A 22224-nucleotide genomic window follows, 5' to 3' on the forward strand; every position below is an offset into this window, starting at 1 on the left:
TATAGCTTACTCTAGTTTTTCATTGATTTTTTTTTAACAGTAGATCACATCATTATTTGTGACTGCAGCTGCAGATGCATAAAAATGAAAATGCAAAGGTTATCATCCTCCTCTTCTCTATGGGCTGCTTCTGGATGCTCGTGCAAATCATGAATAAGACCTTTAAGTGAAGGCTTTTCTATGAGTCTAGTATTGATATTTGTCTTTTTGAAATGATAGTGCAACGTCAAAACAATATGGACTGTTTTTGTCTTGTCTTTCTAAGCATAAATTTGTGTAAGAACATTTGCTTTTAGACTTTTAGATCTTGCATTCATTGTACACCACCTGTACAAATTGTATTTTCTTTATGTCTTGGTTTATGGTGTTATTATGTTGTTTGTGCTAAACTTGAATATATTTGTATAAAATGGCACAAATAACTGTTTCTGCACATTTTGCTAATTATTTTGTGTGTGTTTGTAAGCTTGGAGCAACTTTATTAAATGTATGTGGAAAACTATGGCAAATGGATAAAATGTGTCCTTTGTTGAAAGTCCAACACAGGGGAAATGATAAGATTTATCCCAGATATCAGCAGCTCCTCTGCAAGAGCAAGCAGATGGATGTCCTAGACCTAGAGCGAGGCCTTAAGCATAACTACCTATTTCAACAAAGTTTTGACTTTTGCAATTCTTGTGTCAAGAATTCTGCATATATTTTTTACATTTCAGTCAAAATGTAACAGGATCAAAGATACTGATTTCAAAATTGTAACGTATTGTATTGTAACAATTGCATGTATAATATGTTGACAGTTATATAACTTTTTAATAAATAATTCAAGAAAATAATTAAAACATTTGAAAATGTTGAGAAAAATGTAGTTATGCAATATCAACAGCTTTAATAAATACAAATTCATTTTAAGTGCTTGCTAAACAGTCTTGCAATTTGCACATCTGCCCATTCATACTCCGAATCGTGGAAGACCTTGAACTGGAAAGAATGTTTTGTACCTCCCATAGTTCAACTTATCAGTAACCAAGGTCTATAGTTATGTAGCCTTGCAACCTGCCAAGAGCTTGTGTAAAAGCAAGTCTGGATTTAATCGTTACTAAGATGTGTTTTTCAAAAGGATAGTCTTATAACCTAATATATACAAAATAGTCTTTACATTGATTTATGTGGAATGTCCATAGAAATCACTCAAAGCAACATTGAGTGCTTTCTCACACAATAATAATCCCTCATTTAAGAATATGCCATTTTAGTTTTATCTTTATTTGGTCTATGCAAAAACACCAGTTTTCATTCAAAATATGACATTCATGTACTGTATAATAAAGCTAACTAGAAGAATTTACAGAGCTAAGCATTGTTGTAGTGGTGTTGTGCCCTTCAAATCTGCAACATCCTCTTGCACATTTTACATTGCCCAGTTTGACTAATTTATATTCAAGTGATACTGATTTTGAAAAAGTCAGGAAGGAGTTTGCAGAAATAGCATTTGATTGCCAGCAATTACGTCTGCATTATTTAATACTGTGGATTTGATAAATGCCACTTTCTACAATATAAAATTGGACTTGAACATCTTTTTTTAATTGACTTTTTCAATATATGGTCAGAGGAAGAGGTGCTTAACCTTAAAAAATGATGATCACTAACATAGATCAAACTAAACTTTAAATGAACTTGTCTTGAAGATGTCTTTTTTTCTGTTAATTGCATAAAGGGTTTTAAATTTTTCCACATATTACGCTTGTTTTGTGTGGTTTTTGCTATTTTCTAGAAATAATTACATAAAAACATTAGCCAATAACATTAAATAAACATTAAAATCACATAGACATAATGAATAACTATTTTAGTTAAAAACAAAAATACATTTAGTTAAAAACTAAAACAAAAATAGATCAAATATATAATTGTTGGTTTATAAATCTAATATATGAATGAATAATTTGTATTTTCCTAACTCCAGTAAAATTAAATAGGCCTTATTGTTTATATTTTATGGGTTTCAGAATACAAAATTAAATGTGCCAAATAAACTGTGACTGAACTTGACTTTACTTGACTGAATCTGAAGAGCTTTCTTTTTAGATATATTTTTCACAGTAGCCTAACTTGAACCTTCCTTATCCTCTCATCAAGACTGTGTCATACGCGTTCACATTTTAAATTGTCCCTCTGCTGGTGCCGTAGTAAACAGTGATGGCTTCCTCCGAGACACAGTCGCGTTTCGGCCAATCTGTTAAAGGTTTATTGTCTGATAAAGTGACTTCTTGCAGTGGAGATGTGATCGCTCTGACCCGGCAAGTGTTGAAAGGATCCCGGAGCCAAGAAGTAAATATACGAAACGTTTTCTAACGCGATGTTGTTTGTGTAACGGTTTCCTTCTTATAGCAATAAACACCAGAGAGGAGCCTCAAAACTTATTACGCTGCCTAGACTGCATTTTTGAATAGCATAGGCCTAAATATTGGGTATCATATGATGTCCAGACATGCTGTCTAGACATCTGGCAAGACTCCGTATAAATGCAATTGATAAAATAAAATATATACATTGGTCTACTTTACAGCTCCTCAGTCAGGCAGCGAGAAATATGGTAATTCAAGAAGATGCCATTCTGCATTCTGAAGATGTAAGTGATATAAACGCATAATTATTTTTTATTAATAATAGTCGTAAGCCTGTTTCATCTTTAATAAAGCAGGTTTAACTTCTCCAATTATCTTTATTCTTACAGAGTCTACGGAAAATGTCTATAATAACGACCCACTTACAATATCAGTAAGTATGAGTAGCCTACTGTATTTATCCTTAACATCTTGTACACTACCAGTCATATGTTTGGACACTCACTCTTGTTTCTCGTGATTTTAAACACCTTTAGATCCTAAGGCTGTAAATGCATAAAATAATTGAATTAGTTGTATAAAAGGAGTAAGCAAATGCCTCTGTATAAATTTCGTTACAAAACAAAAGATAGGATTTGATTTTTAAAAAAATCTTTTTGGTCTTTTTGTAAGTCCCAAAATGAATTCCTAAATAAAAGAGATAGTCTGTCTAATATATTTCTTTACCTTTTAAATCCAGGCAAGAGGCCATTCAAAAGAAGTAAGTCATAATATTTACATTATTAAAATGTATACAAAAAAAAAAAATGCTTTCAATAACTCTTCATCTTTAATGTCTTTCACAGTGTAGAGCACTCCAAAAACCTGCAGGACCAGCTGAGACACTTGATGAAATAATGGAGCTCTTCTGACGTCACACTGTGGATATAGCTTACTCTAGTTTTTCATTTAATTTTTTTTAACAGTAGATCACATCATTATTTGTGACTGCAGATGCAGAAAAGTGAAAATGCAAAGGTCATCCTCCTCCTCATGCAAATCATGAATAAGACCTTTAAGTGAAGGCTTTTCTATGAGTCCAGTATTGATTTTTGTCTTTTTGAAATGATAGTGCAATGTCAAAACAATATGAACTGTTTTTGTCTCATCTTTTTAAGCATAAATTTGTGTAAGAACATTTGCTTTTAGACTTTTAGATCTTGCATTCATTGTACACCAGCTGTACAAATTGTATTTTCTTTTATTTATGTCTTGGTTTATGGTCTTATTATGTTGTTTGTGCTAAACTTGAATATATTTGTATAAAATGGCACAAATAATTGTTTCTGCACATTTTGCTAATTATTTTTTGTGTGTAAGCTTGGAGCAACTTTATTAAATGTATGTGGAAAACTATGGCAAATGGATAAAATGTGTCCTTTGTTGACATTCATGTACTGTATAATAAAGCTATCTAGAAGAATTTACAGAGCTAAGCAATGTTGTAGTGGTGTTGTGCCCTTCAAATATGCAACATCCTCTTGCACATTTTACATTGCCCAGTTTGACTAATTTATATTCAAGTGATACTGATTTTGAAAAAGCATCAAGTCGATTAGTCGTCAGTAAGTGTTTTTGTTAGGGGTTTGGCTCCCTCTATAGGTAAAACAGCAGCCAAACACATTACCATACAGGTCCTTCTCAAAAAATTAGCATATTGTGATAAAAGTTCATTATTTTCCATAATGTAATGATAAAAATTTAACTTTCATATATTTTAGATTCATTGCACACCAACTGAAATATTTCAGGTTTTTTATTGTTTTAATACTGATGATTTTGGCATACAGCTCATGAAAACCCAAAATCTCAAAAAATTAGCATATCATGAAAAGGTTCTCTAAACGAGCTATTAACCTAATCATCTGAATCGTCTAATTAACTCTAAACACCTGCAAAAGATTCCTGAGGCTTTTAAAAACTCCCAGCCTGGTTCATTACTCAAAAACGCAATCATGGGTAAGACTGCCGACCTGACTGCTGTCCAGAAGGCCATCATTGACACCCTCAAGCGAGAGGGTAATTTCTGAACGAATAGGCTGTTCCCAGAGTGCTGTATCAAGGCACCTCAGTGGGAAGTCTGTAGGAAGGAAAAAGTGTGGCAAAAAACGCTGCACAACGAGAAGAGGTGACCGGACCCTGAGGAAGATTGTGGAGAAGGACTGATTCCAGACCTTGGGGGACCTGCGGAAGCAGTGGACTGAGTCTGGAGTAGAAACATCCAGAGCCACCGTGCACAGGCGTGTGCAGGAAATGGGCTACAGGTGCCGCATTCCCCAGGTCAAGCCACTTTTGAACCAGAAACAGCGGCAGAAGCGCCTGACCTGGGCTACAGAGAAGCAGCACTGGACTGTTGCTCAGTTTTGCATGTCATTCGGAAATCAAGGTGCCAGAGTCTGGAGGAAGACTGGGGAGAAGGAAATGCCAAAATGCCTGAAGTCCAGTGTCAAGTACCCACAGTCAGTGATGGTCTGGGGTGCCATGTCAGCTGTTGGTCCACTGTGTTTTATCAAGGGCAGGGTCAATGCAGCTAGCTATCAGGAGATTTTGGAGCACTCCATGCTTCCATCTGCTGAAAAGCTTTATGGAGATGAAGATTTCGTTTTTCAGCACGACCTGGCACCTGCTCACAGTGCCAAAACCACTGGTAAATGGTTTACTGACCATGGTATTACTGTGCTCAATTGGCCTGCCAACTCTCCTGACCTGAACCCCATAGAGAATCTGTGGGATATTGTGAAGAGAAAGTTGAGAGACGCAAGACCCAACACTCTGGATTAGCTTAAGGCCGCTATCGAAGCATCCTGGGCCTCCATAACACCTCAGCAGTGCCACAGGCTGATTGCCTCCATGCCACGCCGCATTGAAGCAGTCATTTCTGCAAAAGGATTCCCGACCAAGTATTGAGTGCATAACTGAACATAATTATTTGAAGGTTGACTTTTTTTTTTTGTATTAAAAACACTTTTCTTTTATTGGTCGGATGAAATATGCGAATTTTTTTGAGATTTTTTTTTTGGGTTTTCATGAGCTGTATGCCAAAATCATCAGTATTAAAACAATAAAAGACCTGAAATATTTCAGTTGGTGTGCAATGAATCTAAAATATATGAAAGTTTAATTTTTATCATTACATTATGGAAAATAATGAACTTTTACCACAATATGCTAATTTTTTGAGAAGGACCTGTAGAGCAAATAAATAGGAAGATTACAGGTTTGCAGGCTTTAGTGATTACATTGATGCAATGACCCTATTATAAATGAAGGCAATAGGTTATGATATCATTTTTTAATATTGTATTGTCTATATAAAGCCAAAAAAAAAAAAAAGTTGCTGCTGTTTGGATTGTAATAGGCAAATGCTTATGAGTTAATGACTGGATCATTATTATTGAAGTGATTATTATTATTTTCCTAGCATGTTATATCTTTGGTAACAGTAACAGGAGTGTGTAGTTTTTCATTTCTTAACCAATCATGTGGGAAGACACATCATGGCCATATTCCAGAATGACAATGTCAAGATTCATCAGGCTCAAATTGTGAAAGAACGGTTTGGGAGAAGCATGAAGTATCATTTTCACACATGAACTGGCACCTCTGAGACACTGAAGATCTTTGGGATGTGCTGGAGGAGACTTTACAGAGCGCTTGACTCTTGCATTGTCAATACAAGATCTTGACCAAAAACTGATGCACCTCTTGATGGAAATATCATAACATTTTGGTGCACCAATTTTTGGTTAAGATCTCAAACGTAATGAGTAGGCCTATACATTTAGCAGTTTTACATTTTTACTGTTTTAGTTCAGTTTACTGGTTCAGTTTTGTCATATTTGAAAGGGTTTCCATATACATCTTGAGATTGCAAAGATTTTTGTGCTATTTTCATTTTTTGAATAAACTTATTAAAATACTTAAAATGTTTAAAATAAGGGATTTAATTTGTTTTTATCATATAGTTCTAAATATAGCTATTATGTAAAATATATTGTTTGGTCATATCCAATTTAAAGCCTTTAAAAATGTGACAGAATAAAGGCAATTAAAAAAATGATTATCTTTTTTTATTTTCTTAAAACATCAAACACTTTTGTTATTGTTATTGTTGAATTGAGTGGTTCTGTGCGGGAATCAAAAACAGACTTTCCTGACGTCTTGTGGGATGTGCTGTAATACATGAAGAAGGCGTCGCGAGTTTGTTTATCTGTCAGAGACGCACACGCGCTTACAAGCAAACAGAAAGCAAATATTTTTATTCCGTTCCGTTATTTTATTGTACATTTCCTCATGTGGGCTATGATTTACCCTACTGAAACAGTCATACTGTTTTTGTTTGTTGCTGTTGTTGTCTTTTTTCAGAATTAACCTCGAAATTTCAATGGAATAGTGCAATGTAGTGGCCAGTAGTTTCAATGGTAAGATACCGTTGGCCGCCGGCGACCACTCCCACCTTTTAGGTACTGCTCATTTTACCCGCTGATTGGCCTTTGGAAACACCCACTACCGGGTTTAAGGCCGATAGTAACGCCTCTCCGCCGACATCTCGCGCGATATCATTGGATGCGCACGAGCTCAATTTGCATACGCTACCGGATTGGCCAAAACGAACGTCCGTCATTAGGTATCTGTACTCACAGCAGTTCACATAGAGCGTGCTGGTGTGTCATCGTGGTGCAGAGAGGCAGCGATACGCGGTGAGTAATGCCGGCCTTGTTGCTTGATGTCAGGACGGCTATAGAGAGGATGAAGGCGGACGCGGATTCCCTCTGACCGTGGCATCCTACATTCATTGACTAAAGTCTGCCCATTGTCAACATGGCAGAGCAATGGACCGCAGTGCCCACTTCTAATATGGCGGCGCTGAACCGGGCTAGATCATTGACTGTTATATTCTTAATTGTCAGCAGTTGTCTGATCAGTAGCGTTGATGGCAAAGACGCGCCAGAAGAGACTGTCATCATTGGCCTCCGGCTCGAGGACACCGACGAGGTGTCGTTTATGGACGGAGGCATTTTGCGCGTCAGCGAGAGATCTCGTGTCAGGTTAAGGGTCTATGGGCAAAACATAAACAACGAGACGTGGTCCAAACTCGCCTTCACGGAACACAGCAGCAGCAGCGCACCTGCGGAGAGCCAGAGCCCCGGAGACGCACCTGCCTCGCATCCCTGCGGCATCCGATCCTCCGATATCATCATCCTTCCTAACGTTGAGGTAAACAGAAAGACGTCTGGTATTATTGAATTAGAGGTGAAGCCTCTGCGAAAAACAGAGAAGAGTAAATTGTATTACCTGTGCATCGCCACCACAACACCTGGCGCTCAGGACTCGTGGTCCGAGAACACCTGGATCTATCACGACGGGCATGACACGAAAGTGCTCGTGGTGGAGGAGAAAAAGTTCCTGCTGCCTTTCTGGCTGCAGGTTATTTTTATTGCCATGTTGTTGTGTTTGTCCGGCATGTTCAGCGGGCTGAATCTGGGACTGATGGCGCTGGATCCCATGGAGCTCCGGATTGTCCAAAACTGCGGGACTGAGAAGGAGAAGAATTACGCGAAGAAAATCGAGCCAGTCCGAAGCCAAGGAAACTACCTTCTGTGCTCTTTGCTCTTAGGAAATGTTCTGGTCAATACCACTTTGACCATTCTGCTCGATGACATCGCAGGATCGGGGCTGATCGCTGTGGTGGTGTCCACTATAGGTATCGTTATATTCGGAGAAATAGTGCCACAAGCCATCTGCTCCAGGCATGGGCTCGCCGTGGGCGCAAACACAATATTCCTGACTAAATTTTTCATGATCCTCACTTTCCCTGCATCCTATCCCGTCAGTAAACTCCTGGACCACGTGCTGGGGCAGGAGATTGGCACTGTGTACAACAGGGAAAAGCTGCTGGAGATGCTCAGGGTGACCGATCCGTATAACGACCTGGTGAAAGAGGAGCTCAACATCATCCAGGGTGCTTTGGAGCTCAGGACTAAAACCGTGGAGGATGTCATGACGCCTTTGCGAGACTGCTTCATGATTGCGGGTGATGCCATCCTGGACTTCAACACCATGTCTGAGATCATGGAGAGTGGCTACACGCGCATACCTGTATATGAGGGCGAGAGGTGTCATATCGTGGACCTGCTGTTTGTCAAGGACCTGGCCTTTGTGGATCCAGATGACTGCACGCCTTTGAAAACCATCACCAAGTTCTACAGCCACCCTCTGCATTTTGTCTTCAATGATACAAAGCTGGATGCCATGCTCGAGGAGTTTAAAAAAGGTAAAGTTGTTTAAAAAATAAATAAATAATGCAGCTGTATAATAACACAATTATGCTATAGGAGTTAAAAAAGTAAAGTTGTATACAATTGCATTGTTTTTTTTTGTTTTGTTTTTTTTAAAAGCTACACCCTTAATTTAATTGTTAAAGAATTCAGCTATATAATAAATTATGTTCGAGGAGTTTATAAAAGGTAAGGCTGTGTATATAATTGCATTGTTTTATTTTTAAGCTACATCTTTAAATACATGTTGAATTAATCTATATTATAATAAAAGCATGTATTCTTTTTTTATGAGTAAATTTACATTTGAACAGCATTTTCAAACTTTCAGTTACCACTAAAGTTAGATTACATGTTAGAGTCTCTAGGAAATAGAAATCACAACAGTGTGAGATGGTTGAGAAAACCATTGAAAAAAGAATCCTACCATTAATATTTATTGCTTTGTTACCACTGATCAGTGTATATGTTGCCGCCAATCTGTGAAATCCAGCATTGTATAAAATGCCTGAAGTTTGTAGACAAAATATGAAATGGGTTATATTTCACACATTTCCTATAGGCATTCAATACAATGCCAAAGGGCCAGCTGGCTTGTCATTCTGTATAATACCTAGCTAATAGTATAGAATGCCTAGGAAAGGTATGCAACATAATCACAAAAACCAGACATTTCATACTTTGCCTACAAACTTCATGCATTCTATATATTCCCTAGGATTCTATACAATACCTGCTTTTCACACATTGCCGGTAACATATATATATTTTACATATAATCACATAAAGTCTTTAAGATATTTGGCCAACTGTGCTAGGGTGACCGGTATGAACCTCTTTTCACTTTAAAAAATAAATTAATATTAATTAACACATTTCAAAATCATGTTCATAATATTTCTAACTAACTAATTTGGTCACACTTTAGTTTAGGGTCCAATTCTCTCTGTTAACTGACTATTAACTATGACTTTTTCCTCAATAAACTCTATAAATAGTTAGTAAGATAGTTAAGTTTAGGTATTGGGTAGGATTAAGGGATGTAGAATATGATCATGGAGATTAAGGCATTAATATCTGCTTTAAAAGTACTAATAAACAGCCAGTATCCTAGTAATATGCATGTTAATAAGCAACTAGTTCATAGTGAGAATTGGACCCTAAACTAAATACCCTAATTTCTAACTTCCTAACCAAATCTTTGTTAAGCATTTTATAATGTGGTAATGCTAGATAATTTCTTAATGACAGTTATTATGATGCTTTGAGGGCCCCTGGGTTTGTAAAGGTTTTAACCATTGCTCTAAAGTAACACAAAACAGAGAGCTATTGGAAGTGTTAGATTTCATTGCTCAGCAACAGTATTTGAAGATGGGACCTGTTGATGAGATGATCTGTGGGATTCAATGAAGATGGTTCAAGAGGAGTTAATTAAACTTCCTAAGCTGTCTCTGACTCCGATTTAACATTGATCTTTGGAGTTCATGAAAAGACTGTAGTCTGATCAGGCCTAAGCTTTCATTTTACAACACAGTCATCTCATAAAGCTGTTTTACGATTGCTGTTCAGGGAATCATTCCTTCAGCATGCACTGAGTAATCACTCTAGCTTGTGATTTTCACTCATTACCCCAAGCAATCAGAACATGACGTCTAAACCAGCTAATTATTCTATGACAGAAAAAGTCTTAATAGGTTTAATCAGTTGTCTCAATGTAAGTTCAAATTTCAATGTAAGTGCCGTTCGATGGTGTAATATTTAAACATGCTGTCACCCAGTTGTGGACACAGACCATAGTAGGACCGTGGCCTGACATTCCACAAATTGTGGCTGAACAGGAAATGGACTTAAACAGATTTGGGCAACAATTGAGGTATGTGTAGTACAGTGTGGAGCTTGAGTCCATCAACAAAGCCTGTCTTAGAAGCCCCCACATCTCCTATGTAAAGGACTCCGTATCACCCGCGTAAGCCTTTCTCTCCATTTCTTTGTTGTGACTCGACATAGCTTTCAAACCATGTTTACTCAACACAAAAGTAATGATATGCTGTTATGGCGAAAGCATGTTGTCACCTGATTGTCAAAGGGCAAGTGACCATGAAGCTGCTGGATTCTGATGCTCTATATCCATATGTATTATTTCTATCCGCATTCTAGGTTCCTCTTGGATCTTACGCATCTGTACTGTAGCTGTTTGTTAAATATTTTAATTTCCAGGCTATTTATATCTGGCTGTTGTAGCATTTTGCACACTGATGCGCTTTATTGCTTGATTTCAGGTTGTTGTTTGTTATGTAAACAGCTTTGTTTGTGGCTTTTTTTGCTCTAAGTCTTATAAAATGACTCTTCTCAGGAATGAGAGGTATTTGCGTTCAAAATGTTGTGATGTTGGAATGTGTAATCCTGTAAGCAGGGTCAGGAATTCACAGGGTTAATTGATGTTTATGTTGACAATACAACACACATTTGGCAGATTAAAACATAAATCGTGTTGTAAACAAGATGAAGCCACTAGTTTCCAGTAAAGGCTCTTTTAAGATTTATGCATTGTTGTTACAGTTACAACTGAGCGGTAAACCGATGCAGGAAAAGTTCCATGGGAGGAAAAACGACTGGACCACCAACTAGTCTATATATTTAAACATTTATTATATATTATATTATGAATATTATTTGATAAAATATATTACATGTTGAATAATATAAACTACCATTCAAAAGCCAGTATGATATTTTTATTATTATTAAAAGAAATTAAGAATTTTCAGCAAGGACACATTAAGATCAAATAAATGCTGTTCTTTTGAACTTTCTATTCATCAAAGAATCCTGAAAAAATGTTTCATGGTTTCCACAAAAATATTAAGCAACACAGCTGTTTTCAACATTGAATATTTGAAATGTTCATAATAATCAGCATATTAGAATGATATCTGGAGGATCATGTTACACTGAAGACTAGTGTAAAAAATTAATTATTAAAAAAATAATAGATTATTAAAATTAAGCAAAATTAAATTTCATTTTTAATTTATATTCTTTTTTTTCATCTTTTGCCATTTTACAAATGCATTCTTCTACAAATCTCCTATTCTGTCGGACACATTTTATTAATGTTATTTTAGATTCTCAGGTAATTATCTCAGTTAAATGAGCATTTTTGTCTTCAGAAGTCTCTCTGGTATAGATTAAGTGATAGATATATATAAAACAGTTTAGTGTTTATTAACATGTTTATGAGCACTGAAGTGTTCAGTCTTGTCATTAGACATTAGACTTAACTTCTGAGGAGGTCTGAGGAGATTCTTCATTATTGAGTAAGCAAATGTTGATCAGATTTTATGTTTGAAATAACCTTGCACGCACTGTTATACAAATTATGTTGCTGTGAGTCATAGTTAAGGAGAAGCACTGGGGTTGAATTTACTGTGCTGAAATGTCCATTTCCGGGGTGAAATATTATTAAGACTGACGTAAGTCTTTTCCTTGGGAACCTACATTCACAGTCATTGTACTGTTTAAAAAAGGACTATATAAAAAGGAACATTGCCTTGATAAGTGCCTGTGATATTTGTAAGATGTTCCAGTGAAGCATCACAGACGTGCCACCCACAGTCCCACCAACTATTTATAGGGAAATTCCACTATGGAAAATATCTAAGGAGAAACCTCATTCCATAAATAAGGTGGGAATGTACAAAATTTGTCTGTATGTGTTGTCAAGAAACCATGTGTTCATTTGGAGCCATCAAGTTGTTTACTTGATCCAAAATGTTTAAGCACTCCATCAATTCATCTTAGAGGTTTTTCTTTATTTATTTTTTGGGAAAGAATGTTTTATGTTCGACAGCCATGTCTCAAGCTTAGAAAGGAAGTGTCTTATTATTCTCACATGTAAGAGGTCATATTCTTATGCCTTGGGACTGGGAACTATGGTAGAATTGTATCAACATCTCAGAAGGATCATGTGACACTGAAGACTGGAGTAATGACTGCTGAAAATGCAGCTTTGCCATCACAGGAATCAATTAAAATTATATTCAAATAGAAAACAGATATATATATATTTCTCAATATTACTGTTTTTGCTGTATTTTGATCAAATAAATGCAGCCTTGGTGAGCATAAGAGATGTTTATGTTCAAAAACATAATAAAATTTTATCAACGCCAAAATTTTGTCAGCATAATTCAGAACACAAGTGCAACAGTCAGAGCTCATTAAAAACTATAAAGGTGAAAGAACATTATGCCATTTGAATACACTCTCAAAATGGTCAAAAATGAAATAGTTAGACTTCCTATTATTTGCTGTTAAAGCCTCTGTGACACTGTGTGGGCATTTCTTGGAAACTCTAAACAATGGCTCTTCTTCTCTAGATTCTTTGGATATAGGACCTACTTGTGTTCTCAGTTGGCTGTAACTGTACTGAACTGATGAAAGATCATTTATTGTGTCTTATTTGCTTCATGTGTGTGTTGAGGAGTGACTGTCTAAAACTCTCCTAAGATCAGATAGATCAGGGGTGAGAGATGTGGGCGTCCTCTGAAAACCAACTCAGTTTAGACTGTAACAAAGAGGGGCTGTTAAACAGTTTTTTATTTACAAAATAAGATTATTTTGTTTTAAAAGTCATGCTGGTTTTTAAATGGAAATAAGCCTACATTTCCTCAGGCAAGTGTTGGTGCTTACTGATTCCAACAGGCCTGAACAAGATCGGACCGAGATCGGTCAGTCATTAACTCGGGTCTCTCTGCCACCCGGTACTTTTTAAAGAAACCTTTTTCTTTCCTTTTTTTTTTTTTTTTTTTTTCTTTTGCTGGTATACACTGATATTTATGGAAAAGTTTTATACAGACACCCTACATAATGGATTGCTACACTGTCACGCCGGTGAGAGCATCGCCCAAGTGGAATGGAAACTTCATTTCAGATCTAATATTAGCTCTGGCTCCGGAAAATTCCTTTTAAATGATCACTAGCTGAGAAACAGGAAAAGAATTTTCTTTAACATTTCGGTTGACAGTGCTGGGCAGGAATTTTTTAAGCAGCTTATCGAGGAGGTCCTGGGAAAACAGATGTGGAACCATGAGAGATTTGCTAAGAAAACGCGACAGATCCTTGTCTGACTCCAAGAACCTCTTGTTTGAATAGTCACAATTGTCAAATAATAACTCTCTCATAGATTTTGGTAAGCATGTGTGGCATATTTTAATCATAAACCAACAGAACTGAGATTCTATGGGTTTTAGTGCATTTATGGTTGTAGAGGGTTCAGGGGGACCACCATGTTTGATATGGTCTGAAGAGAGATACCTCATAACCTCATAGTGTAACTGTATTTTGTTTTTGCCCTGGCAGGTAAATCCCATCTGGCCATTGTCCAAAGAGTGAATAATGAAGGAGAGGGTGACCCATTCTATGAAGTTCTGGGCATCGTCACGCTAGAGGACGTCATTGAGGAAATTATCAAATCTGAGATTCTTGATGAGACAGACTTATACAGTGAGTAACGTTTTTTTTACAAACCAAGCAGACACTTTTTTTTCAATAACGCTCATTAAATTAAAATTTTAAAATGCTTTGATGAGCATGCATTTTTAAAATTAATTTTGATATATTTTTTTAGCTGGGAATAAAGTAAAAAATGTCAGGGTCAAATATCAAAAAGTCTCTTAAAATATCTGATAATTTGACTTTTTTTTATCACAAAAGAAGTTGTGACTCCCTAAAACCTAATATTTGTTAATCATTTATGATTATTGTAAAAACAACAACAACATTTGCTTTGTTTGTGTGTGTTAAAATATTAACATTACTTTTTACTTGATGGTTGCACCACATGACATTGAACCTTTACTTGAAAATGGAATAAAATGTATTCAAAACCAGATGAATCAACATCAATATAAACACTGTTTCTGTTTTAAACTAGATATTTTAAAAGATTTTACCTTTCTTTAATGTCATTGACTCCTATACATATTATCATTACATCCGCTTCCTGGGAATTGAAACCCATAACCTTGGTGTTACTGGTGCTGTGCTCTAACTTTCTCATTTATTTACATATTACAATGCAGGTAAACCTTCTAACCATGTCCTTTTGTTATTCCCAATGACAGCTGACAACAAGACGAAAAAGAAGATAGCTCACAGGGATAAGAAACAGGATTTCTCTGCTTTCAAACCCACAGATAACGAGTTGAGGGTGAAAATATCTCCGCAGCTTCTTTTGGCTACACTGCGTTTCCTGGCAACTGGTACTGATGTCCAGCATGTAACTACATGTGTCTCTGCATTCATAATCATAAAAATAATAAGAAAAAATCCCACAAACTCATAAAGCATTGTTAAACCCTGTTTTTTCTTCTTCCCCCAGAGGTGGAGTCCTTTAGTGCAGCTCAAATGTCAGAGAAAATCCTCCTGCGCTTGCTGAAACATCCTAACGTCATCCAGGAGCTCAAATATGATGACAAGAACAAGAAAATGTCAGAGCACTACCTCTTTCACCGCAACAAGCCTGTGGACTACTTCATCCTCATCTTGCAGGTCAGAACATTCTCAGCTGTATCTCAATGTTATGAGTTCCGATTGAGCGAAAGGTCACAACCTTTGCAGACCTTGAGCTATGAACAATGTCATGGCCTTTGGAGGATTGAAATCTTGAATCTTGAACCTATAGTGAGCTGCCTACCAAAGGCTTGCAAAGGGTTGATGGCCTTCTAAAGGTCCTGATATACTCACAGCAATGTTCTTTTTCGTTCTTCGAGTTCGAAATACGTAACCAGCGGTATACTGTTAGTGAACATCCTGACACTGCTGAGAGCGGCGTTTAGATGAATATGTAAATATGTGCTTTGCTTTCAAAAACAAAAACAACAAAAATCACAGTGGTGAGAAAACAGTAGTTAAGAAAGCATCTGATAGCAACATGGATGTGTTTGCATGAGCTCTGCAATTCGGCACTCCAGTAAAGTCACGTCACGTCTATTTATATAGCACTTTATACAATAGATTGTTTAAAAGCAAGCAGCTTTACAGTATTAAACATGAAAAAAACAGTCAATGTCTCTTTCACTTAAAATTACAACTTCATTTTCTACTATAAGGTCATGTGTCCACCAAAGCATTTTTAGCCAGATGAAAACACTAGGTGCTCTGCTGAAAACGCATATCTGTGAGCGCTTGAGACAGCGTTTTTTTTTTTTTTTTTTTCTTCAGTTGAGACTCTTCGCTTACTATGATATGGAATATCCGCGGAAGTGTTACTAGTATCTAATTTCACAGATAGTTTGTTTCTGTACTGTTTCTATATAAAAATGTCAATATAGTGTAAAGTATTTGCTCTGGCTCTTGTTTTAAATTGCTTTGCTTTATTATTATTATGCTTCTTGTTGTCATCTGTTGACATTGTACAAGCAGAATGTGGCGGTTGGTCGGTGTTATATTTGTCCCGCCCCTCCTCCACTGTGATTGGATGGCTGGGTAAAAAGTGACACTGATGAGTGCTGCATTTTACGCAAAGTTGAACATTCTTCAACAGCTACTGGTAAAAAACAGCCTGAAATAGATGCTCAGCGCCTCTTTATGGCACTCCCATTTAAAACAATTGGAAAAATATGCTAGCCTCAGAAAAAGCACTTTGGGGCTCTCTGGTGTATCCATGTTTTCGCTCATGGTAGTCTGACCTTGACAGACTGAACAGAAGAAATAAACCAGAGAAGATTTCCACATCGAAGAAGGTGCTAATACCCCTACCTGTTACATAATCACAAAAAAGACTATAGAATTACACAAGACATATCACTCGTATTGTTTTGAATGGGAGACAGTGTAACGCGCAATATGGCGGAATAAGTCCCACCTTCTAAATAAGAACCAATCGCCGACTGGTAAAGTCATCGCGTCACTGCAGCGGCCGTTAGAAGCACTGGTTTCTATAGAAACAGTCAGACGCGAGCCTCCGAAATGAAGCGCAAGAGACGCGCATTTGGGTTTGCGCATGCGCATTGGCTTGATCCAGCCTGAAAAATAATTTTTTTTGTCATGATTCGAGAGTTTGGAAAAAACATTTATGAGACAGTTGTTGTCAGATTTCATTGGTGATTTCAAATATGAAATTTAATCGTAAGGTTGGCGAACAGTTTTGGAGAATTTGATGTTTCCCCATTCAAAGAGATAGGAGCTGCATGATGCCCAGGATGCCTGAGAGGCGTTTCAAAGATGGCCGCCGAGTGAAATGACTTATTTTAAAGGGACTTTGATAATCACCACAGATTAATGATAGTTCGAAGGTGTTTACCAGCAAGACTGAACTTTTCTGGAAAGTTTGAAAATGAACTAAAATGAACTATTTATATTCAACCACTATTCAAAAACATGTATCTCTGTTGCCACAGGGGAAGGTGGAGGTTGAGGCTGGAAAGGAGGGGATGAAGTTTGAAGCTGGCGCCTTCTCGTATTATGGAGTGCTGGCTCTAACCTCCTCACCAGGTCTGAACAATGGATAGTCTCACTTATTGCACATACCTCTCTAGATGTCAGGACTTTAATGAAACTATATGATCTTTGGTCATGAAAGAAAGAGAAGTTTTTACACACTTTCGTATGGCTGATATCTTTATTTCATATAACTCTTTCTACCAAATCATGCATGAAGTTCTTTTCTATCGCATTTATTATGGGATTTCTTTGAGCATGAGGAATACATGCTCCTGGCTTTCTTTAATCAATCAAATTATGCAAATGCACACTATGCAAATGATTACTCACTTGATTCTTGATGGAATTCTGTGTAAATCATGTTTTCCTCCCCGTGATTTTCTTCTGTCTTTCCCTCGCTCTCTCTTTTCATTCTCCTGCTCTCCAGTTCCTCTCTCCTTGTCTCGAACCTTCGTGGTGAGCAGGGCAGAATCGCTGGCAGGATCTCCAGGTACCACATTAGTTTCTTCTCCGTTTTACTCCTTCCTCTGAATCATCTTTTTCACATCAGAATATTTGAATGGTGCATCATGAGTTTTCACTGTTCAAGATCCTCATTATCTTTTACAGAGAAAGTGAATGTTAATGGTCTGATAATGATAATGTAGGCCAATAAGCAAATGGCTCATAAAAACACATTTTTTTATGTGTATTTATACAAGCATTCACCTTCTGATGGTGTCTGTTCTGTTGTTTGCTCTTTAGTTTTCAGATTTCTGTTGTTTTCTTTATTTTATTCGTCCAAAAGATCAATTGAGACAAATTTCTTTGCAAAATTGCAAATATCAAAACTGTTTTACAAATAGCTTTCATTAACTTTATCCATATACACTACCATTTAAAGGTTTAGGGTAATTTTTAAACTTGTGACAGTAAAGACATTTTGAATGTTACAAAAGATTTCTGTTTAAAAAAAAATGCTGTTCTTTTGAATTTTCTATTAATCAAAGAATCCTGAAAAAAGGGTATCACGGTTTCCACAGAAATTTTAAGCAGCTCAACTGTTTTCAACATTGATAATAATACATTTTTCTTGAGCACCAAATCAGCCTATTAGAAGTATTTCTGAAGGATCACGTGACACGTGACACAAAATTCAGCTTTACCATCAGGAATAATTTACATTTTAAAATATATTAAAATAAAAAACAGTTATTTTAAATTGTAATAATATTTCACAATATTACTATTTTACTGCATTTTTTATTAAATAAATGCAGCCTTTGTGAGCAAAGTCTTTCCACCCCCAAACTTTTGTTCATGCATCTATTTATGTAATTTGTTCACTCATTTTTATATTTAATATATTTCTCTTAATTTGAAAAAATCCACACGGTTAGACATCTGACCCTGGGATTATATACATTCCAGTGTAATGACTGTTGTACTGCTTCCCCACAGACACCCTTTGAACTTTTTCTTTAAGAAGTGGAGAACCTAATCTTATTTTGATTAAAAACTCTTCATTACGTGTGAGTTAAGCAGATGTTCTAATCTTAATTATGTCACTTTCTGACAAAGTTTAAAAATGTGCAAACATGCAATGAATTCTATCCATTGTTTTATCAGCAGAACAAAAGTTAGTGACAAAAGACTGCTAGAAGCCATGGGCTTATGTTTGTTGTGCCTTATTTAAGTGGATTTATTAGGCTATTTAAGCAAATCCTCACTGGGTTTCTAGCAGAGGAAGATCAAATGGCTGCTACATTGCAAATATGGATTGTAAATAAATGAAGCTCAGCTTTTGTGTGTAAACACAAAAACATTCCACAGCACGGTTCATGAGAAGATACAGGGCATCCAAAATGAATGGAACATCAGACAAGCATCTTTTGTTTGGTTTGTTTACATCACAGCAGCTGACCACTGACCTGCATGTCACCCTTTATTTGCTATACAGAAAATAAGTCACCTCCACGACCGTTCGGACTCAACCACTCAGACTCCCTGAACAGGAGTGACCGGATGGAGGCGGTCACTCCCACACTGGGCAGCAGCAACAACCAGCTCAACTCCTTCCTGCAGGTCTATGTGCCGGACTATTCTGTGAGAGCTGCCTCTGACCTGCTTTACATCAAGGTTTGAATGCTGCTGAGAATTTATATGGCTCTTCTGAACTCAAACTAGTTTATCTGGAATGCATAGAATTGCTTAAAATTCCTCAAGCCTTCTAGAACCTCAACTGAAGTTTGGGACACTTTGTGCCTTGTAAATTGTCTGACCACAGTTGTGTATTATTATGCCTAAAACTGATAGTCGTATTATATTTTTATATTTAGCAGAAGCTTGTATCCAAAGTACGGAGAGGATTATGGCCAGACAATAATAAAAAAATATCACCATCTCGAGATTAAAAGTTGAAATACGTTGAGAATAAAATAATTAAATTTTGATAATAAAGCAGTGTTTCGAGGAAAAAACTCGTTAAATTTTGAGGAAAAAAAGCCGAAATAAAATGTCGACAATAAACTCACTAATTTTGGAGAATAAAGTCGTTGTGTTTAGTGAAAAAACTTGTTACATTTCAAGAAAAAAGTCAAAATAAAATGTCAAAAATAAACACGCATTCGATCAGTCATATTTATTGCATACTGATTGTAGAGGACATGACAGAGTTAGATCACTTGGTCAAGCTAGGCCTATATTTTAGGCTTTCTTTCAATAACAAAGAAATACCGCTTTAGCTAATTATAACTGAATAATAAGTAGCATACAAACTTTAAAAAGAATTTTCAAGCGGCTGGGTCTTTTTAGAAGAAAAAAACAGTACAATTTGCACGATGTAGGCCTACTCAAGAAAACTGGACATTCTAAAACGCTTAACGTGAAAAACACTTATTATTAAAAGATCAAATTCTATACACATCTTATAATAAACCATATTATGTGCAGATAAGCATAATGATTTCACCCTAGGCTGGATGAGCGTGTATAGACATTTATTTTTCTGTGTAGGCTATTTAATAAAAGTCTGCTTATGTAGAGAAAATTTGTGTTATGAATCAGTGTATCGAATCTGCTGTTTGGAGCGCCAAAGTCACGTTGGCAGTTTGACACGCGATCTGAATCATGATTCGATACACTGATTCATTTATGCTCGAATCTTCCTGAAGCAGTGTTTCGAAATCGGCCATCACTAAATAAGTTGTTATTTTGTATTTTTTGGTGCTCCAAAAATATTCTCATCGCTTTATAATATTAATATTGAACCACTGTACTCACATGAACCGATTTAAATATGTTTTTAGTACCTTTATGGATCTTGAGAGAGGAAATGTCATTGCTGGCTATGCAGGCCTCACGGAGCCATAGGATTTCAACTAAAATATCTTAATTTGTGTTCCGAAGATGAACGAATGTCTTACGGGATTTTTGGGTGAACTAACCCTTGAAGACATACATATGCCTAAATTGACATTATTTTAGTAACATATTATTTACATATTATTACATATTTTTTACAATAAATATCCATCCAAAGCAGTTTTATAGTTTGAGCAAGCTAAATGCAATGAGGAAAAAGTCACCACTGAAAGATTTCTGAACATATTTCACAAAGAATGAGAGAATATGAGAGAATAAGCAGGTTTAGTTTTTATTTTTCACCGTCAATAGAATCAAATAATTTCATTAAAATAAAACAATTAAAAATAAAAAGATGAATCTGATGATTGCCATCTTTAAAAAGCTGAATGAAACAATAACAAAATTAAATTTGGCAGATGTGTTAAAAATGGTTATCCATTTTATTTTTTTAATAAACATATTAACTTACTCAGATATAAAAAAAGAAATAAATACATTTTACCAAAAAACAAAACAAAAAAAAAACAACTGGACCAACTTCTGACTTCCATGTTTTAGTGCATTTGAAATTCATTTGGCTCTAAAAATATGAATCTGAAGATATCCATTTGAATTTCCATAATGCTTCAATTCAAAGCAAACTATGAAAAAAAAAAAATAAAATACAACCAAATGTTAATAATTACAGATATTAGCAGTGCTGCATCACAAAATGTCCAGAATAGACCAGAATAATTATAGCTCATTAATTCTTATTCCCCCTCTGTCAGGTGACCCGCCAGCAATATCAGAACGCCCTGATGGCGTCTCGCATGGACAAGACGCCTCAGTCCACGGACAGCGAGTTCACCAAGATCGAGTTGACCTTCACCGAGCATCAGGATGGACCACTGGACGAGTCGGCCACTCTTTTGACCACCAACGCACATAAACCCAACCACACTGCCCACAACGACGGGGCTATTTAACCACCCTCAGCGGAGAGAGATGGCGTGAGAGCACTCGGCTCCATTAGCCTTTCCCGAGAGGCCTTCTCCTACACTGGGCAGCTTCAATTTGACATAACGAGTCCTCTCATCACGGTCGATTTCAAAGGGGAACATACGCAAAGACTACAATGTGAAGGGCCGCATATCCCACACAATGCATGCACTAATGACCTTAACACCTTTTGTAGGCAGCGGATCAGTCAGGGACCACAAAATCATTCTCGCTTGAGGACAAACACACTTGAAATACACACTTCACTTAGAAGGAGCAAGGTGACGACCCACACCACACCTCGACCAGACACGATACTAGAAGGACAAAGAAATAATGGTGCCTTTAGACAGCGCTCGGTTACTGTCAACAAAGGAGATCTAGAGGCCCCCGAGGGCCCGGGCAACACGGAGCTCTCCCAAATCTTCCATTCGACCCAGGAAGCCTGAGCAGATGCAGCCACAGATGAGATATCAGCGACCAGGAGGCTTGGAAACACTCAACGGAGATCAATAACGCTAAGCTTTTCGGAAAAAAAAACCAGGATGCATCTCGGTCTGTCAGCAGAACTGAGACGTCTCATGACCAAAGACATTTGGCAAGGACAGCAAATAACAGGCAGAATAACTGTGGGTCCTTCAAGAGAATTTGTTACAAAATGGCAGCCTCGGATACGACACGCATTAGCAGGCAAAACAGCATTTGCCTGGACTGTGCCAAATGACACCAACGATTTCAGTGATTTCTTCTGCCCAGGTTAATCCACGTCACGTGCATATGTGCTACGT

At 36.7% G+C, this 22224-nt stretch overlaps 2 protein-coding genes across 3 annotated transcripts; both read left to right on the top strand.

The window, feature by feature from the left end:
* Positions 1-2138: 2138 nt before the first annotated feature.
* borcs7 (BLOC-1 related complex subunit 7) lies at positions 2139-3823 on the top strand. Its single transcript, XM_048205131.1, has 5 exons — positions 2139-2331; positions 2570-2632; positions 2738-2781; positions 3088-3108; positions 3194-3823. The coding sequence occupies exons 1-5, from the start codon at positions 2200-2202 to the stop codon at positions 3243-3245; spliced, it is 312 nt and encodes a 103-aa protein (XP_048061088.1). The 5' UTR covers positions 2139-2199; the 3' UTR covers positions 3246-3823.
* A 2939-nt stretch (positions 3824-6762) lies between these two features.
* Positions 6763-21953, top strand: cnnm2a (cyclin and CBS domain divalent metal cation transport mediator 2a). 2 transcript variants are annotated; one of them, XM_048205100.1, is made up of 8 exons: positions 6766-8661; positions 14027-14170; positions 14791-14928; positions 15048-15217; positions 17068-17161; positions 17538-17600; positions 19050-19228; positions 21226-21953. In XM_048205100.1, exons 1-8 carry the CDS (start codon positions 7209-7211, stop codon positions 21421-21423), a joined length of 2439 nt encoding a protein of 812 aa, XP_048061057.1. In that variant the 5' UTR covers positions 6766-7208; the 3' UTR covers positions 21424-21953. The 2 variants fall into 2 exon arrangements, with proteins under 2 accessions (XP_048061058.1, XP_048061057.1); XM_048205101.1 differs by lacking the exon at positions 17538-17600 and having other exon boundaries at positions 6763-8661.
* The last annotated feature ends 271 nt before the right edge of the window (positions 21954-22224 follow it).

The sequence above is a fragment of the Megalobrama amblycephala genome, linkage group LG10, assembly GCF_018812025.1.
Source record: "Megalobrama amblycephala isolate DHTTF-2021 linkage group LG10, ASM1881202v1, whole genome shotgun sequence".
NCBI lineage: Eukaryota > Metazoa > Chordata > Actinopteri > Cypriniformes > Xenocyprididae > Megalobrama > Megalobrama amblycephala.

Excerpts from the sequence above, each read along its gene's own strand:
- borcs7 (XM_048205131.1), top strand. The coding sequence starts at position 2,200 with ATGGCTTCCTCCGAGACACAGTCGCGTTTCGGCCAATCTGTTAAAGGT. Across the intron at positions 2,633-2,737 it reads CCATTCTGCATTCTGAAGAT|AGTCTACGGAAAATGTCTAT; the intron begins GTAAGTGATATA and ends TTATTCTTACAG. Across the intron at positions 2,782-3,087 it reads ACGACCCACTTACAATATCA|GCAAGAGGCCATTCAAAAGA; the intron begins GTAAGTATGAGT and ends TTTTAAATCCAG.
- cnnm2a (XM_048205100.1), top strand. The coding sequence starts at position 7,209 with ATGGCAGAGCAATGGACCGCAGTGCCCACTTCTAATATGGCGGCGCTG. Across the intron at positions 8,662-14,026 it reads GCTCGAGGAGTTTAAAAAAG|GTAAATCCCATCTGGCCATT; the intron begins GTAAAGTTGTTT and ends TTGCCCTGGCAG. Across the intron at positions 15,218-17,067 it reads ACTTCATCCTCATCTTGCAG|GGGAAGGTGGAGGTTGAGGC; the intron begins GTCAGAACATTC and ends CTGTTGCCACAG.